The 20,311-nt window shown below is 39.2% G+C and overlaps 2 protein-coding genes across 5 annotated transcripts in view; one reads left to right on the plus strand and one right to left on the minus strand.

Annotated features, from left to right (window-relative positions):
- EPDR1 (ependymin related 1) overlaps window positions 1-16,486 on the plus strand; it is a 60,574-nt gene extending 44,088 nt beyond the window's left edge. Inside the window, exon 5 of the transcript XR_014067295.1 lies at window positions 16,014-16,486. The gene's annotated coding sequence lies outside the window, so the exon portion shown is untranslated. The remainder of the gene's footprint in view (window positions 1-16,013) is intronic.
- LOC145524193 (uncharacterized) overlaps window positions 1-20,311 on the minus strand; it is a 190,216-nt gene that overhangs the window by 13,789 nt on the left and 156,116 nt on the right. For 2 of the 4 annotated variants that reach the window (XM_081536013.1, XM_081536015.1), the window contains exon 6: window positions 16,536-16,691. The exons of the other annotated variants lie outside the window; for them this stretch is intronic. In XM_081536013.1, coding sequence (XP_081392139.1) covers window positions 16,593-16,691 — 99 coding nt within the window. In that variant the 3' untranslated portion in view covers window positions 16,536-16,592. Of the gene's footprint in view, window positions 1-16,535; window positions 16,692-20,311 lie in introns of those variants that run through there. 4 annotated transcript variants of the gene reach the window in all.

Below are 20,311 nucleotides of genomic sequence, written 5' to 3' on the forward strand. Positions count from 1 at the left end.
TCTTCCTCAAGAGCAAGTCTGGTCTTCAACTTTTTTTTTTTTTTAATTCTCCATAGTTATTTGTACAGATAAATGATCAGTATAGATTTGCTAAATGAAGTTAATTCACAGAACAACAAACTCTGAGAAAAGCTTATAGAAAGTTCTGGGTGCCTACCCACAGCAGCAATTTAGGATTTACTGAGTAAGCCTGTTAAGGAATGTCACAAAATCCTTATCTTTTCATTATCCCAGTTGTAGCTGAGGATAAGCTGAATAAAATTTGAGGCTGAAGATTTTAATGACTGTAAAACTCCTTTAAAATTCTCTAGATTCGCTCTACCTCAGGATGCCAATAACAATGGCAGATAATCATGGGACTAAAATGGTATTATCCAGTTCATCCAGATCCTTAATTATGCTATGGGGAAAATGCGAGGGGGTGTGAGAGATGCAAATAAAGGAATTAGCTCTTACTGGAAAACAATTTTTAAAAACCAACACTTCTCATGTATCTGCTTTGGAGGTTTCTTTTTTTTTCTTTTAAGGGAAGATTTCTTGGAATGAGCTATTGAGGCTGGGTATTGAATGTTCTTTGTCTTGTTCTTTTTATATATATATATTTATTTTTATGTATACACTTTCAGACCAGAGATTTTGGGCAATATCCTATTTTGCTCTGATCGTTAACGAAAGGTACAGCGTTCGGCTGCTTGTCGCTCAAAAGCCAGTAAACAGGCCAAGTTGGTGAAAAGGAAAGTTTGCTTTGTTTCAGATGCCAGCAACTGCAGGGGAGTGCAGACATCTGTCCAGAGGCTGACTCCCCCCCTCACCCCCCGCACTGGCATCCAGTGGGGCAAGAGCTTTTACAGACAGAAGGAGGGGGTTATATGCAGAAATAGCGCAGTCAGCTCTGACAGTCATCTTCAAATTGGTCATCGGTGGTCTGACCAGCATCACCTTGGTTGTTTTAGGTACAGTTAATCTTCAGTTCCAGGGTCCGTTTGTTCCCATTCCTTTGAGGCCAGTTCTTGGAATTGTGGTGGCACATGTCATGGGTACAGTCTGGTCATCATGTAGTTAACTTCTTCTACCTGGGGTTTCAGTAGTTATAAGACAGCTCACAGGATATGGTTCAGAATATTATCTAGTTCTTGAGAAGGAGCTAAATGTCCTTGCCTATGCTTCATGACTATATTATTATTTGGTTATATATTATTATCTGGTTACATATTATTATTTGGTTATATATATTTATTATTTGCTTCAAATAATAAATTGAAACAATTTTGACTGTTTCAAACAGAAACAAATTTGACTGTTTTCCTTTGTTTCTGCATTTCTCATTTCTCTTATTAAACTTATTCTTTGGCTAAAGTTTTCCACAGACAAAAGGCAGGCAAAGGACATGGGGTGAGGATAGGGTGGGCAGCAAGGACCATAAAATCCTGCTCTGTTTCATGATGATGTTGAGATTTTGCTCTCTTTCCAGTTACGATAATAGTAATGGCTAACTTGTTTACAGCATTAATTAATCATCAGGCACCATCCTAAGTATTTCACAAATACTAATTCATTTAACTCAATGCAGTCTTGTTAGATGAATATTTTTTATTACTTATTTTATAGTTAAGGAATTGGAAGCACAGCAAGATTAAGTAGTTTGTCCAATGTCATAGAGCCAGGTAGTGTTAGCGTTGGGCTTCACACGTCAGGCTCTTCCTACAATGGGGTAGAGGGTACAGGGAGTCTGTTGACTTTTGAGTGAAACTGCGCATATGAAAATCTGGTCTGATCTATAGACCTTTCTGGGCTGTATTTTCCATAGCAGTAAAAATGAGAATCATAATTACTTCATAAGTTTAATAGAGTAAAAGATGATGTATGAGCCAACAACTACAACAGGTCCCTGAGCATGGTGGATACTCAGCATGTATGAGGTTCTGTCTTTAATGACAAGAAACTCTCTGAACAAAGAGAGTCTGTTTTCTCTGGTAGCCATGTAATCTAGGCCTTCTGTCCTCACCCTCAGAGGCCTGGTGGCAGGAAATAAGAATAGCATGAACGTGACCTTAACTCTCATGTCCCACAGCCTGCATGTTTGGAAGAGCTATCACTCACACCCGCACGTATTTTGAGTAAGTCTCTAAAACTGCATATAAGGAGATGAAAGTGAAGTCTTCTAGTGGACTGAATTTCCTGGGATTTTTCTATGGTGATGAAGCGGTGTATTATTTTTAAGTACTACCAGCCATAGGCCTCACCAAAGCTTCTAGGTTTTTTCAAAGCTGTAAGACAAAGAGGTGTATGGCATAAAGATTCTGATGCATGCTTCTGGGGTGAGTCTCTACCATCTCAAAGCAACCCAAAAACGAAATAAGCCTTGGTGGGCCGCAAACTGAGAAGGAGGGTGGGCCTGCCAGGGCCATTGGCCTGCAGTTCATGTGAGTGTCCAGTACCCTGGACTCTGCCTGCTGCCCCTCCCTGATACAAAGCCTGGACAGCCTGCCTTCCATAGACCTGGAGATTTGCAGATCTTGTCTGAGGATGATACGAGGAAAAACCTTGCTCTCTGACCAAGGTGGAATAGGACAAACCTGTTGGAAACTTGTGTATGTTCCGGGGGCTAGGATCAAAGCATCACCATGGCACCTGCCTCTGAGGAGTTCTCTGGAAATGGGTGGAATGAAAGGCATGGTGTTTAGAATGCAGCACCTGACAGTAATAGGGCTCCCCCCATCTGGCCCATATTACTGTTATGATATAAAAGCTGATGCTTCTGGAACACGATTCTAAGAGTATTGCATGAAATGACTCATTGAGTCTTCACAATGGCCTTATTATCTCTTACTATGAAGTAACAGAGACTCAAGAGAGCCCAGTAGCCCTCTCTCCAACACCTCCTCCTCTGCTGCCAATCTTTATTGACCTCCCCCTGCTCTCTGGGAGAAACCAGTCTCCATCACACAGCTGCTAGCATGTTCATGACCTAGCTTCCAAACAGCCCTTGGGGTCATTATTTTTTCCACTTCACATTCCACATTGAGGTTGTGATGAATTGGGTTCAGGTCTTCAAATGTATTATATTTTCCATTACCGCAGGACCTTTGCACAGGACCTCTGCCTGAAATCACCTCTCTCTTACTCCCTAAGCAGGATAATCACTACTTGGACTTTGAGGTAAACTTAGACCCAGCAGTTACCCCTACTGTTTATTGTTTACTCTTCTTTGCTTATCAGACACATTTTACTTTATTGTATTGACTGATGTAACTGTTGGTTTCCCCCCCTCTAGATTCAAGGCTCCATGTGGCCAGACTTTTTCCACAGAACATGGAGCGTACCATTGAGTGGGTCATCAAAAAATGTGTTTTGATGAATGAGAGATTGACTTTCTTTTGCTCTGCTGTCTCAGCCACACTACTGTTCCACCCCTGAAAATCATAATTTAAAGTGTCTGTTGATAATTATCATCATCGGTTTGACTTAATTAATCCTTTGTTGTCTCTATCCTTGCCAAGCAAAAGCAAAAATCTTTCTATGCCAAAATCCTTAGTTCAAAAGAAGTTATAATGTCAAACAATGAAGGAAAGCAGTTAAAACAAATGGCTTTTTTTTTATAGCTATTCTCCTATTTCCCTCGAAGCCACTGACACATGCATAACCCTGGTCTCTCTGTAACCTTACAGCCCCGGAAACCACACATCATGTGCTTTGGATCTCACATATCACTCATGCTCAGAGGCAGGGCAAGAATGGAAAAAGCTTTGGTTTTAGGGTAAAACAAACTCAGGTCATATTCCCAGCAGAGCCACTCTCTAGATATGTGAATTTGTGCATGAAGTTAAATCTCTCAGGGTCTCAATTTCCTCTTCTCTGAAATGGGGATCCTAACATCGACTTCATGAAGTGGTTATGAGGGTTCAAGGAAATAAATGTCAAGCGTCTGGTGAAGGGACAAACTTATAGCGAACAGTAGCTGATGCCAATTTTTTTTCCTCTCTTCTTTCTTTGCCTTATCCCATGGGATTTTGGCCCAGGAATTTTATAGCATCTGTGCAGGAATTATTGACTGGGCTTCAATGGATCTGTGAACACCCTGAAATTACATGAAGAGCTGTGGAAGTTGATAAGGGCTTTTATTTCTAGAGAGTATCTGGATAAGTTTCCTGAGGCTGCCGCAACAAACGATCATAAACTTGGTGGCTTAAACAATAGAAAACTTTGGCCTCACAGATCTGGAGACTAGAGGTCTGCAATCAAGGTGTCTGCAGGGTTGGTTCCTTCTGAAGGTGGTGAGGGACAATCTGTTTCAAGCCTCTTTCCAGTTTCTGGTGGTCTCAGGCACTCCTTGGCTTTAGAAGGTATTCACATTGTGTCTTCACATTGTCTTCCTCTATACATGTCTCTGTGTCTCCTCTGTCCATGGGATTTCCCAGGAAAGAATACTGGAGTGGGTTGACATTTCCTTCTTCAGGGGATTTTCCCAACCCAGGGATCGAACTCTTGGCTCTTGCTGCATCTCCTGCATTGTAGGTGACTTCTTTACTGCTGAGCCAGCAGGGAAGCCCTGTCTCTGCGCTCAGATTTCCCTTTTGTATAAGGGTATCAGTTATATTGGATTAGGGCTCACTCTAATTACCTCACCTTGAAATTAACCGATTGCAAAGACCCTATTTCCAAATTACATCATATTCCCAGGATCTAGGGGTTAAATTTCAATATATCTCTTTAGAGGTGACACAATTCATTCATAGCAATACCCATAGCTTTCACTGGATTCCTAAAGGAGTCTATAGCCCTTCCAAAGATTAAAAACTAGTGGCTGGAAAATCTGCTTTATGGCTTGTCTTATATAAATCTAATTGACAAGTTTGTAGGCTCAAGATGTGCCAGGGTGTGCCTTAAATGCTAAATCATGGAGAAACAACAACATGATTTTGATGAGGTTATTTAGGCATGTACTAATGGATGGAGAGTACAGAAAGTCTCTTCTCACACAAGACTTGATTCTGGTTGGCAACCGTTGCTGTTTGGTTAAAATCTTAATGGCTGTGTTAAGAATTCCTTGAGTCCCACTCATAAAGTTTACATTCCAGTGGGTGAGACACTTTTATCAAATAACATAAATGAACATATAATTATAAATTGAGATTAATGCTACGATAGAAAGAAAAATGATTCTCTAAAAGCATATAATTAAGGAATTTGACTTGGCCTGAATTAGTCAGGGAAGGTTTCACTGAGGAAATGATGCTTCCTCTGAGACTGGAAAAACAAATTCAAGTGCACCTAAGGAGAAGAGTATTTCAGGCAGAGGAACAGCACATACAAAGGTCCTGTGGTAGGAGGGAACATGTTACCTTAGAGAAATTAAAAGAAAGCCAATGAGGCTGGAGCAGAGATTTGGAAGTGGGAGAGTGAGAGAACGGTGTGAGGTAAAGCTTTAGCTTTTGGACACTGAATAATTTGGGATCTCATCCTAGGAGAAATGGGAAACCACCAAAAGGTGTCTCCATCTTAACCTGTGTTTCACCCTGTACTCTTAGCCTTACTCCTCTTGACTTTTTGAAATTCTTAGCCCTGATTCTTTAGAGATACTACTTTATTCTGGTACCTTCCTATTACTCTGGCTATGCCTTTTCAATGTTATTTTTATTTACTTATTTTTCTGTCTGTTCCTTATATGTTGCCTTCCACTCTCTTCCTGAGTCATCTCATCCTATTGCATCGTTTCAGCTACCACCCTTCTGTAGACACATCCAAAACTTTTCCTCTGGGCTGAAGTTGCCTTTTGCTATTTGCTTATGAAATAAACACTACACAATTTTGATCACATGAATATCAACATGGTCTGCTTGAACTCTGTTTTGGAATGCTATGCGTAACTTCTATATAGACGATGTTATTAAATCCATATCATTTGGACTATTAACACAGATTTGCCACAGGGCAAAAGAGAATGAATCACATTTCAAGAGGCTTGAACAAGGATTGCTGGGGTGCTGTCAGCAAGGCCTCCCAGTCAGCAGTGGAAACAGCTGACAGATAAGTTTGCCTTGTGCTGTCTCCTAATACATGAAACACATGCTTTGAGTTTGTTGAGGTTTCTGCTCATCTTCCCTAAGGGACCCTGAGTCAGGGTTACAGTCACCCTCTGCTTACGTCCATGTGGGCGTAGAACATCTCCCTAGCCAGTGGCTGAATGCATTTGAATGTTGATGTGGCAAGGTCTACGTGAGTACTGAAAATCAGATTTAATTGGAAGCTGGTGGGTCTGATGCTCAGAGAGTGATGCTTCTAAGGTACCTATTGTGGAAGAGAATCTGAAGGAATAGAGGAAGAAAGGAACAAGAGAGAAAAAGATCCAAACCAGTATTTACTAAACACAGCACAATTTGCTTTCACATATATATTAATACTTAATCCTCACAAGCATGCTGGAAAGGTGGGTATTTGGGGCTGGGAATCAAACATATTTATTTTGTAGTTGATGCTCTTTTGATTATATCTCAAAGTCTAGATCATGGATTTGGTGAAAAAATCAGAACTTTGAGTCATACTGGTTTCTCTCACTCCCATAAAGACTCAGCTACCATCGAGTTTTCTGAGCATTTTTCTTGGGATATCTTGTCCTGACCCTACACATTTAAGTTAAGACTAGTCAGCCAGAAACTCAAACCACATGGGACTCAAACCACAAAACCAGAAACTCAAACCATAGCAAGTACTGGCAAGCAAAGGAACCCGCAGTTGAACTGAGACAATAAACTCTGTCCTAGCCCCTAAATCTCTCCCATTTTATGGCAGTTCTTCCTGAATGCTAGTCTAGGTTTGTCCTCCTAATGTGGCTCAGTTTACAGTCTTTGAAACTGAACTTGTTTTCCCTTGTGTGTTTTTTTTTAACTGGCTTTAACTCAGTACTTAAAAGGATTCACCTGCCAGGCCCCTCATGGGTCGTAGTATACTTATTTTATTTCCTTGGATGCTTCGTAATTTTACCTGAGCGCAAAATTCTCGTACTTATTTACTTGGCTGATACTTCACATGCTCCACTGCTGAACCCTTCTAGGACAGGAGAGAATTTAGAAAGGACTATGTATGGAAGAATCGATTATAAGAAGAGCCTTTGAGTGCTTCAACAACAGCTTCCTTAAATTGTTTGTACTCTCCCCTGCTCCCATGACAGAAATATTATATTATGAAATTTGAAGGGAAGTTTGTCCAGAAAGAATGATCTGTTCTAGTCATCATTAATGGATTATATTGAGAAAGTGCTCATTCAGCCAAACCCCATTACCCTGGGAAAATTCCTTTCTGCTCGATTCAATTAGTCATTCTATCCTTGGGGACTCCAAAAAGTTTTGTACAAAATCTATTAGCATATATATTAATCGCTCTCCAGTGGTGAGTACCTGCGTTGGGTAATCCCAATATACGTGCATCTACTTCTGGATTTTTTTTTTGCCTCAGTGCTCAGAGCTTTGCAGCTAATACCAGTGCACTGAATTTTTGGAAGAGTTTACATTCTCACAGTCACCTTCAGCCATGATGTCCGGACACTGCTAAATCATTCCCTGCTCCACACTTGCTGCTATTCCTTATTATCCACATCTTGGCACTGACTGAGACATAGATACCCATTTCCATTGTTTCAACAAACAGACAAACAAGAAAATTATTCAAGGTCTTTGCTGAAGTTTTAAGCAGATAGAAGGGGATGCAGTCTAAGAATGAACATGAAAGCTCTTCAAAAGCCCCTTGGAAATTGCTCCATGATGCTTGGCCAACTCTTTCAATAATTCTCTCTCCTGCCTTTTTCCCTCTCCCCAGTTCCCACATCCATGTTCTTTACTAATTGAGAGGAGCTGAGTTCTTTCTTTACTTCCTTTCCTTTTCTTACCAAGGCTCTCAGTGACTCAGCTATTCCAAGCTGTTTGTCCAGGTATTTTGCTAAATTAAGGCAGTTGTTTCCATAAGAGCTGGCAACTAAGATGATAGCTTTTTTTTTTTTTGCAGAACATAAATACAGAGCAATTCTTGTTACTAGAGGAGTCGTACACCCACATGGATATAAACCTAAAACTAGCAATGGCAATTCTCTTTCATTGAACTCTAAAGGTGTTTTTGCTCCTCCTCCCTTTTTTTTTTTTTAAAAAAAAGATATATTTCAGTCTGGCCATTCACATCTTCTCAGCTGAAGCATATTTAAATTACTCCATATGTGTCTCTAGGCAGCATGAGAAGGTGCAGAATGGGGCAAATGAGCAGCCCCCAGACACACTTCTGATACATACTCTGGGTGTTGTCTACATGAGAGTGTCACATCTTCTGCATTTCAGTGATGAACTGGAGTATGCTCTGATTGTCAAAACTTCAGTGTCATTCAGGTCCCTAAAAATCAGGCAGGGAGGTGAATCCCTTTGCCTGATAAGCAAAACCAAGTCAGCCAGTTATTAAGATAATCTATTTTTATCATTATCTATGCCAACCAACATTCAAGCCACTCTGTGTCTCTGGAAACTCAGTGGAACCTAGTTAGAGGGAGTATGAACTTGGAGTCTGTAAGTTGGAAAAGCAGTGGATATTTTATTTTGGCTATTGTAAGTAATAAAAACACACAGGCTTCCCAAGGCAATAGAAACAAGCAAAAATAGACAAATAGGACCTAACAAAATTTACAAGCTTTTGTAGTACAAGTGAAACCATAAACAAAATGAAAAGACAATCTACAGATTGGGGGAAAATATTTGTAAATGATGCGAATGACAAGGGTTTAATTTCCAAAATATACAAACAGCTCACACAGCTCAGTAACAAAAAAAAACCCCAAACAACACAATTGAAAAGCGGGCAGAAGACTTAAACAGACATTTTTCCAAAGGAGACATATAGATGGCCAATAGGCACATGAAAAAATGCTCAACATTCCTAATTATGAGAGAAATGAAATTAAAACTACAATGATGTACCACTTCACACTGGTCATTAAAAAGCCCACAAATAACAAATGCTGGAGAAGGGTGGACAAAAAGGAACCCATACTATTGGACATGTAAATTGGTACAGCCACTATGAAAAACAGTTTGGAGATTCCTCAAAAAACTAAAAATAGAGTTTCCACATGATCCTGCAATCCCACTCCTGGGCATATCTCTGGACCAAACTATAATTCAAAAAGACACATGAACATCAAGGTTCACAGCAGCACCATTCACAAGAGCCAAGACATGGAAACAACCTAAACGTCCATTGACAGGTGAATGGATAAAGATGTGGTACATATACACAATGGAACAAAGTAATGCTCAAAATCCTTCAAGTTAGGCTTCAGCAGTACATGAACCAGGAAATTTCAGATGTCGGATTTAGAAAATGCAGAGGAACCAGAGATAAAATTGCCAACATCCACTGGATCAGAAAAAAAGCAAAGGAATTCCAGAGAAACATCTACTTCTGCTTCATTGACTACACTAAAGCCTTAGTGTGGATCACAACAAACTGTGGAAAATTCTTAAAGAGATGGAAGTACCAGACTACTTTACCTGTCTGCTGAGAAATCTGTATGCTGATCAAGATGCAACAGTTAGAACCAGACATGGAACAATGGACTGGTTCCAAACTGGGAAAGGAGTATGAAAAGGCTGCATATTGTCACCCTGCTTATATAACTTATATGCAGAGTGAAAGTGAAGTGAAGTCGCTCAGTCGTGTCCAACTCTTTGCGACCCCATGGACTGTAGCCTACCAGGCTCCTCCGTCCATGGGATTCTCCAGACAAGAATACTGGAGTGGGTTGCCATTTTCTTCTCCAGGGAATCTTCCCAACCCAGGGATCGAACCCAGGTCTCCCGCGTCAGAGGCAGACACTTTAACCTCTGAGCCACCAGGGAAGTCTCTATGTTAAATGCTGGGCTGGATGAAGCACAAGCTGGAATGAAGATTGATGGGAGAAATATCAACAACCTCAGATATGCAGATGACACCACGCTTATGGCAGGAAGCAAAGATGAATTAAAGAGTCTCTTGATGAAAGTGAAAGAGGAGAGTGAAAGAGCTGGTTTGAAACTCAACATTCAAAAAACTAAGATCATGGCATCTGGCCCCATCATTTCATGGCAAATACATGGGAAAAAATGGAAACAGTGGCAGATTTTATTTTCTTGGGCTCCAAAATCACTGCAGATATGGTGACTGCAACCACGAAATTAAAAGACACTTGCTCCTTGGAAAAAAAGCTGTGACAAACCTAGTGTGTATGCATGCTAAGTTGCTTTAGTTGCGTCTGACTCTTTGTGACCCTATGGACTGTGCCTCCCAGGCTCCTCTGTCCATGGCATTCTCCAGGCAAGAACACTGGGGTGGGTTGCCATGCCCTTCTCCGGGGGATCTTCCTGACCCAGGGATGGAATCCGCATCTCTTATGTCTCCTGCAGTGGCAGGCAGGTTCTTTACCACTAGTGCCACATGACAAACCTAGACAGCATATTAAAAAGCAGAGACATTTCTTTGCTGATAAAGGTCCATATAGTCAAAGCTATGGTTTTTCAAATAGTCATGTACAGATCTGATAGTTGGATCATAAAGGAGCTGAGTGCTGAAGAATTGATGTTCTCGAATTGTGGTGCTGGAGAAGACTCTTGAGAGTCCCTTGGACTGCAAGGAGATCAAACCAGTCAATCCTAAAGGAAATCAACCCTGAATATTCATTGGAAGGACTGATGCTGAAGCTCCAATACTTTAGCCACCTGATGCAAAGAGCTGACTCACTGGAAAAGATTCTGATGCTGGGAAAGATTGAGGGCAGGAGGAGAGGGGGGCAACAGAGGAGGAAATAATTGGATGGCATTACCGACTCAGTGGACTTGAGTTTGAGCAAACTCCAGGAGATGGTGAAGCACAGGATTGTAGTGGCATGCTGCAATCCATGGGGTTGCAAAGAGTCGGACACAACTTAGCAACTGAACAACAATATACAATGTAATACCATGCAGTCTTAAAAAAGAATGAAATAATGCCATTTGCAGCAACATAGATGGATCTAGAGATGATCATACTAAGTGAAATAAGTCAGAAAAAGAGAGACTAATACCATATGATATAATTTATATGTGGAATATGAAATACAATATAGATGAACCTATCTATGAAGTAGAAATAGACTTACAGACATAGAGAACAGACTTGTGGTTGCCAAAAGAGAGGGAGCTGGGGGAGGAAAGGATTGAGTGTTTAGGATTAACATATGCAAACTATTACAGAGAGAATGTATAAACAACAAAGTCCTGCTGTATAGCACAGGGAACAATATTCAACAGCCTGTGATAAACCATAATGGAAAAGAATATTGAAGAAAATGTATGTATATGCATAATGGAATCATTTTGCTCTACAACAGAAATTAGCACATTGTAAATCAACTATATTCAATAAAATAAATTTTAAAAGAATATATAGAGAGGCCTTAATAGACTTACATGTTACTTTAGATATCTACCTGGTTTATGCCCATCAGGGCTTAAATATCTCGACTGAAATTCTTCTCCCTTGAATGTTTTGAGATATTTGATCTTTAGGGTTAATGAGGGGCTGCTATATCTTTCTGAATTGTGATTATTTTCAAGTTTACCCTACTCTGTATAGAGAGCCCCTTAAAGTGTTAATAAATATAGACTGAATGAATGATTGAATAAACAAATGACCTTGAGAAAGAGAGAAGGAAAAGGGGGTCAGAAGAGACAGAGAGAAGAAGCTAGAGGATATAGGCAGGAGAAAGAGAGTTGATTTGAGAAATTCTTTTCCTTAAAAAAACACTGTCTAGAATGGTCAGAATCATCCAGTAATAATGTGTTATTTAAGTGGAACCCTCAACCCAACAGTAATGAAAAACAGCTATTATATTATGATGAGACACCATATCAGAAACTGACTTGGCACATTTTATTAAGACCATTTGATTAATAACAGAAGCAGCGTTTCTGGTTAAGCCTTGAAAAAAAGTATGAAAATTCTTTCAAAACAAATATCAATACTTACAGTTCACTCAAGACCTATGCCCAGATGTTTTATTTTTTGTAGGAAAGGGAAAAATAATTCTGAATTATGCCACCTATTCCCATGACAATACCATCTCAAAGTTCTCACAGTAGAATAATATTTTAAACATTAATTGATCAAATACTGTTTTATCTAAAACTAAACTAGCAAATATTTAAGAAGAAAAAAAGCCAACTGGTGGTTTTATCTTCATCATTTTTCTTTTTCTTCTTTTCTCCTCCTTTCTTCAAAGGTACCAATCAGCATAAGTATAAAAGAACCACTACCTAACCACAGGGTTTAATTCAAGGAAGACAGAAATTTCAGCTTTTAAGCCCCAAAGGTTCCCTGGTAGCTCAGATGGTAAAGCGTCTACCTACAATGTGGGAGACCTGGGTTCGATCCCTGGGTTGGGAAGATCCCCTGGGGAAGGAAATGGTAACCCACTCCAGTATTCTTGCCTGGAAAATCCCATGGACTGAGGAGCCTGGTAGGCTACAGTCCATGGGGTCGCAAAGAGTCGGACACGACTGAGTGACTTCACTTTTACTTTAAGCCCCAAAGTGATGAATCCAGTGATTCAATAAAAAAAAAAGGAAAATAATATTCTCATGGAGATAAAGTTACCTTCTTATGTGGAATCACAGGTTTTAATTTAAATGGCTCAGAAGCCTGGAGGTGGCCAAGAGGACTGATTTCTCAAGTAGCTTCTAGAAGAGCAGCTGCTGGGCACTTTCTCTTTCTTCCTTTCTCTGAAGTGGTATCTGGTGTGGTCACAGTGGAAGTGAGGCCTATGGCTGATTCAGAATTGTGTGAGCTTAGCCATTTTGGAGCTCAGACAGGAACTGAGTGGCATGGCAGGGGCCCTTTCGGCCCAGGTCACAGCAGTGGCTGATCGTCATGTGGGGGTTTTTCTCTTTGGCTCTGTCTTATGCATCTTTTCAGACAATATTTAGGATATTGAAGAGAATTAAAGGATACAGGTTGTCATATCTATATGCCTATATAGAGGCATATCACTAAATTTTCATTTTAGAACAGCTGCCATAGTAATAATTTATGCAGCAAGTACCATTTCAGGAGCTTCTGCTTTGACTCAGATACATTTGCTGAGAGTCTTATATGCATCATTATAGTCAATGATCCTCAATATATAAAGAAAGTACTATTTTTGTTGTTTTCTTAAATTAAAAAACATAAAAAATTTTTTGAAATATATATTTTTGAAACATATTTACAATATTATGTTAATTTCAGGTGTACAACATAGTGATTCAATATTTTTACAGGTTATGCAAAGTTAAAGTATTATTGACTATATTCCCGGTACTATACAATACATCCCTGTGACTTATTTATTTTATAATTGGCAGTTTGTGTCTCATGATCCCCTTCACCTATTTTGACCATCCTCCTCATGTCTGACAACCACTAGTCTGTTCTCTGTAACTGAGAGTATATTTTTGTTTTGTTATATGTGATCTTTCATTTTGTTTGTTTTAAATTCCACATATAAGTGAAAACATACAGTATTTGTCTTTCTCAGTCTGACTGATTTCACTTAGCATAAAACCTTCCAGGTCCATCCATGTTATTGCAGATGGCAGTAGTTCAAATTGCTTTTTAATGACTGAGTAGTATTCCACTGTAAATATACCACATCTTCTTTATCCATTCATTCATTGATGGATATAGGTTGGAAAGCATTATAATTATCACATTTGGTTGCACAGAAGATGGACCTGAAGCTTACATAGGTAAATTAATGTGCACTAGTTCAACAGGACATGGCCAGGACAGAGCTGTGATATGAAGTCAGGTTGTCTGCTCTAAAAGCCTTCACTTTAAGCCATTACATAATATTATATATTTTTGGAACATAAATACTTTGAAAATCAGGTATAACATATAAATTTTTTATCCATAACATTTTAACTTTTTTCCCATCGTTTCTGAATTCTACCCTGGCTTAGAATCACCAATACCGGTTGCCATGGATGGCCCTACAGCTCCTTTTCAGTCCTATTTGTAGCCATTCCCCACCCTTTAGTAGAACCACCCTCAACTGTTCCTATTCCCAGAATATATTCTGTGCTTTTGTTTAAACTGCACTTTGCCTTAAATGTCCTTATTCTCCTTTCCTAGCAGAGTCTAGCTCAATAGTTACTGTCACTCAGGAACTGGGAAATGGCATGAGATTGAAATATGGCTATTGAAATGTGTGTGTTTTAGTGAAACTGATACTGGTTGGAGTGAAGTGGTATTGGTTTAGGGAGTCCTAGTATTTGCCAACTGACAGCAGACATTTCTGATTTTCTATATTCACTGTGATTCTCCATGAACAGAAGAGGATTTCTCTCTAGAACAGGGAGAGGCAGGGCTAGAAAAGTTGCAATGGTGCAATTTCTTTATATTCAAGGGAAAATTTAACCACAGGGGAGGCTGACATGTTTTCCACATAAATGGGAATAGCAGTATTTCCAACAGGTCTTTGATCTCCCATGAAATTGTTTATACTCACCTCCTTGTTTTGTAGTTAAGGTTTATTAGAATGACCTCATTGAAGGTATATTGAATTTCTGTGCCTTTTCAAGGAAAAATAATAAGCATTTATATGCACTTGTTTTTTAACTTGTTGTAAGTTATCACACTGGACAACTTCTGTGCAATAATAAAAAATCCCTCAAATCCCAGTGACTTAAACAAAAAACCATGTATTGGCCACTTGCATTTACATATTAACAGCTGCTCATCATCTAGGCAGTTCTGCTCCATCATCCCCTCATTCTGGTCATTAGGCTGAAAGAGCATCCCCTAACATTACTGTGGCAGTGGAAAAGGAGCAAGAGAAAGAGAAAACAATTGCTGGTCCTTGAAACTTCTGCTTGGGAGTAGGGTGTGCCACCACCACTGGCCACTGACCAAATCAAGCTATGTGGCTGAGCCCATGACTGTGGAGTACACCCCACTCCCGGAGGCACTGCCAGTACGAATTGCAGAGGGTGCGGATGTACAATCCTCTTAAAAGAATAGTTGTTAGTGTTTACACAGTTGCCAAAGTTACTTAGATATCATCTATAATGTGTGTGACGTCTGTTGCTAAGGGTTATACACTGGATTATGTCTCCTCAAAGTTGACATCTTGAAGTCCTAGCTCCCAGTAACTGTAACAATGTGACATATTTTAAGAGAGGACCTTCAAAGAGATAGTTAAGGTTAAAGGAGTTCATTGCTACTGCTGCTGCTGCTGCTAAGTTGCTTCAGTCGTGTCCGATTCTGTACAACCCCATAGACGGCAGCCTACCAGGCTCCGCCGTCCCTGGGATTCTCCAGGCAAGAATACTGGAGTGGGTTGCCATTTCCTTCTCCAGTGCATGAAAGGGAAAAGTGAAAGTGAAGTCGCTCAGTTGTGTCCGACTCTTAGCGACCCCATGGACTGTAGCCTACCAGGCTCCTCCGTCCACGGGATTTTCCAGGCAAGAGTACTGGAGTGGGGTGCCATTGCCTTCTCTGGGAGTTCATTGAGGTGGGCTCTAATCCAATATGACTGATGCTCCCATAAGGATAGAAGATTAGGAGACAGACACACACAGAAGGAAGACCATGTGACGACATGGATAAGACCACCATCTACAAGCCAATGAGGGAGGCTTCAGAATGAAGCCAACCTTTCCAACACTTTGATCTTGGATATTTAGCCTCCAGAATTGTGGTAAAATAAATTTCTGTTTTTAAGTCACCATACTGTGATACTTTGTTATAGCATCGCTAGCAAACTAATGCATCAATGAACAAATTAGCAGAGTTTATGATACTGATAGTTTTACTTTTTACTTTATTCAGTTAATACCCATAATAATAGTAATCCCTAACAAACATGAAGCATTCACTATGTATTAAGTGCAGAATTAAGCATTCTACATACATTATCTCTCTTATTCTTTCAGGATACTTCTATGATATGGTACTAATATGATCCACATTTTTTATATTAACAGGGTTTGAGAAACTTGTGCCAGTTTATCCCCAAGAGCTGTGATCTGATCCTAGGTCATCTGATTACAGAACTAGCTTCCTACTATTGTCATCAAGGGATGTTCAGACATCTCATGGTATTTGTTAATCTCAGGAAAGTTAAGGGAATATAAAAATGAGTGAGCCATGAGGTGGTTGCAATCCAGTTACCAAAACAAGAAAAGGAGTAACTGTAATCCTAAGGAGGAGAAGGATAAATGTCATGTAAAAGGTCCTGTCCAGAATTGTTATTTATAACTTGGATGAAGAAATTGATGGCAAGATAAAAATGTTGCTGATGATACAGCTGGAAGAGACAGTATATTCCTCGGAAAACAGACTCAAACTTTGAAACAGAAGATAAAAGAAAACCATCTTATCAGAGGAGAATGACTGGCCAAATATAAAGAAATGGTGTATAATGAATAAATAAAATGAACTTCTCTTAAGTCCAAAAGATAGCTGGATCAGAACAACAAAGAATGAAAGCAGACTGTTACGTGAGCAAAGAGTATTTAAGCTTTATTAGTCAGCTAATTAGTCACTTATTATGGACACGTCATTCAGAGAATGTTTACAGAGTGCCCCCTCTGCATCAGGCACTGTGCTTGGAGCCTGAGATAGAACGATGACCATGTCAATGCTCTCAAAGTCCCCTCAGGCTGGAAGAAAGAGAGAGATGTAACTATATTATTATCAAAGAATTTGGTAGATGTTTTAAATGAATGAAGCATGTTTGATATACAGAAGACATTTTTACAGGGTCCAGGGAGGAAGACAGAGGAGACAATTTAAGTTGTGATAGGAAGATGAAGCTTGCATGATGCTTTAGAATGGATCAGTAAGTAAAAATTCATCAGTATTCAAAAGCTCAGGTCTATTTGGCATGGCAGAAATATAGGTTTAATCATGGGCAGAGGCATATGATGAAGCTGAAAAATTTGGTTCAGGATGGGTTTTGAAGGGCAGGGCAGTCAATGCTATAAAGTTTGACCTTTCTCTCGTATGTAATAACAGGGTGATGAAAATTTCTAGAGTAGACCCAGGACAACATTTGATTTTGGGGAGAAGGTGATTATTGTAAGCAATATAGTCCATGGGGTTGCAAAGAGTCGGACATGGCTGAGCGATTTTCACTTTTTCACATAGAGAAAAGACTGGGGGTATAGAGAATAGTTCCAGACAGATCAGTTAGGTGATGGTTGTAATTCTCCAAGTAAAAGACAGCTGAAGACTGGTCTAAGCACATTCTACTAATATTCATGCTGACATAACAGGAGTAAGTCTACCATTTTGGCTCAGAGTGAAGTTTTGAGTTGTTTTCTTTTTTTTCCTCACACAAGTTCAAGTGCTGATTCCTTCTATACCACTACACTCCCTCAAATGTCCAAGTCTCTGCCGTCCTTTAAGGAGTCTTAAAAAAATGTATTAGGTATTGAAAAGAAATACAGGGACTTCCCTGGAGGTCCAGTCGTTAAGACTCCACACGTCCACTGTAGAGGGCATGGGTTCAATCTCTGGTCGATGAACTAAAATCCTGCATGCTGCGTAGCATGGCAAAAAATTTTAAAAAATCAGTAGATTTTAAATGGGCTGAGTGAAATCTTGGGATATACATATGATATTCCTATAGGGGTATACTTGGGTCAGGGGTTGAGGTGCAAACAGCTCCCATAGGAAGATCTTCACTGGAAGGCAATAAGAGAGACACTAGCAACACTCCTGGGCAGGATGACATTCAGGGTTCTGTTGAATGGAAATGGACAGCTCTCAGCATAGGCTTGGCTCTACCATCTGTCCCTGGATTGGCCATAATGGTCTTTCTGTAGGCACAGACATTTTTACAGGGTCCAGGGAGGAAGACAGAGGAGACATTTTTAGGTTCTTTCTAAAAATTATCTCTGATCTCCTCCAAGTTATTCCTCCAGGTGGTCCAGAAGGTCACCCTGACCTCTATTCTTGTCAGGTTCTCTATCTTCCTATTGATTCCCTGGAAAACTGCAGTCTTAATTTATTATTTGTAGACTGATTTTATATGCTTATCTTTCAAATCTTTGCCTTTTGGTTTTCAAAAATTATCTCAAAAACTTAGTTCTTATAAAATAAGAGTGCTTATCTTTTATATGGACTTCAAAAAATGGTCTGATTTTCTTTGTGTTCATGCTAAATCAACCTTAACCTCCCTTCTTTTCATTCCCCATAAACTAAAGGGTATCTCTAAAGTCTGCATCCCTATATAGGAACACACATGATCAGGCAAGTATGGGGAAAAAAAGCATACTAATTGATTTTTTCCAAACTACAATTTTATTAAAATAATTGTTTTTAAATCTAGCTAAAATATATGATACCCTAGGAAAAAAGGTTCCAAAAGTTGGCTCAAGAAGAAACAGGAAATACCACAGGCTAATAACCACAGAAAACAAATTGCAAAAGATGTCAAAGTACTAAACTAGCTCACAAGAAGGATGATTATATAAAATTCCTATTATTTAAAAAAATGCCCTTAAGCATTGGTTTCCAAAATATCTAGGCACTAGAATCACTTGAGGGGTTGGTAAACATCCTTCTTTTAACACTTGGATGCAGGAATTATGGAATGGGACCCAGAAATCTAAATTTTAAGCAAACAGAACCATGTTTGGGGAACAATGAACCATGAATCATGCTATTCTTTGAGAAATCTGTTTAAAACCAGTCTTTAACAAGAAATTTGGATGAAAAATCCAATAGAGTGAAGTGAAAAATAGAACTTTCATTTATGTTTTATTTTCCTGATGAAAGAAGTTACTTTGAAGTTTTTTTAAAACTGATTGATCTGGTCCCCTGAGTCTGTATGTCAGGTGGCCAAACTGAACTCATAACCCAGCAGAGAAAGGTTCTGGGAGAAAAGTATGAACCCATCTGGCCCTTTCACGGTCACGTTTGCCCTTACACACTGCACTGAAATTTTCCTGGGTTACATCTTATGGTTTGTCACTAAATGAGTCTCTACAAAATAGACAAGTGGCATAATTATATTCTTGAAGTAATACATTTGAGAAAGAACTCCTAATAAGTTAATACTTTTCCTATTCATACTTAAAGAATTAAAACTACATCAGTCACATTATGAGGTAAAAACAAAGATGATCTAATCAGATATGAAAACCATCAGCTTTGGTTTTCATCAGCATCAAATAATGCTGAGTGATCAAAAACGTAATGGGAGACTATGAACATACACACAGTATCATCAACAACAGACATTCTAAGTGTTCACTGTGCATTGTGTGTTAAAAGGATGAGATTATCAGGATCTATGGAATTTAAAAGCTAAGCGTCTAGAATATTATTAATAATTTTACTTACAAATAAAATACATACACAAGATTATAAACACTGGAAGAAAGTATGGAATTTTCTCAAACAACTAAAAATAGAACTACCATATGATCCAGCATTTCCACTCCTGGGAATATATCTGAATAAAACAAAAACACTAATTCTAAAAGATATACGTATCCCAATGTTCACAGCAAAAAATGTTATTTACAATAGACAATATATGGAAGCAACCTAAGTGCCCATTAACAGATGAATGGATAAATAAGATATGATGTAGTATATATATATACACACACATATATATATGCAAATTGCCAACATCTGTTGGATCATAGAAAAACCAAGAGAGTTCCAGAAAAAACATCTACTTCTGCTTTATTGACTATGCCAAACTTTTGGCTATGTGGATCACCACAAACTGTGGAAAATTCTTAAAGAGATGGGAATACCCGACAACCTTATGTGCCTCCTAAGAAATCTGTATGCAGGTCAAGAAGCAACAGTTAGAACTGGACATGGAAAAACAGACTGGTTCCAAATTGGGAAATGAGTACATCTAGGCTGTATACTGTCACCTGTTTATTTAACTTATACACAGAGTACGTCATGCAAAATGCTGGGCTGGGTGAAGCACAAGCTGGAATCAAGATTGCCAAGAAAAATATCAATAACCTCAGATATGCAGATGACACCACCCTTATGGCAGAAAGCAAAGAGAATCTGAAGAGCCTCTTGATGAAAGTGAAAGAGGAGAGTGAAAAAGCTGGCTTGAAACTCAACATTCAAAAAACTGAGATCATGGCAACTGGTCCCATCACTTCATGGCAAATAGATGTGGAAACAATGGAGACAGTGATAGACTTTATTTTCTTGGGCTCCAAAATCACAGCAGATGGTGACTGCAGCCATGAAATTACAAGACACGTGCTCCAAGGAGGGTTATGGCCAACCGAGA

This window comes from Giraffa tippelskirchi, chromosome 10, assembly GCF_054371585.1.
Source record: "Giraffa tippelskirchi isolate mGirTip1 chromosome 10, T2T-mGirTip1v1.2.pri, whole genome shotgun sequence".
Taxonomy (NCBI): Eukaryota; Metazoa; Chordata; class Mammalia; order Artiodactyla; family Giraffidae; genus Giraffa; species Giraffa tippelskirchi.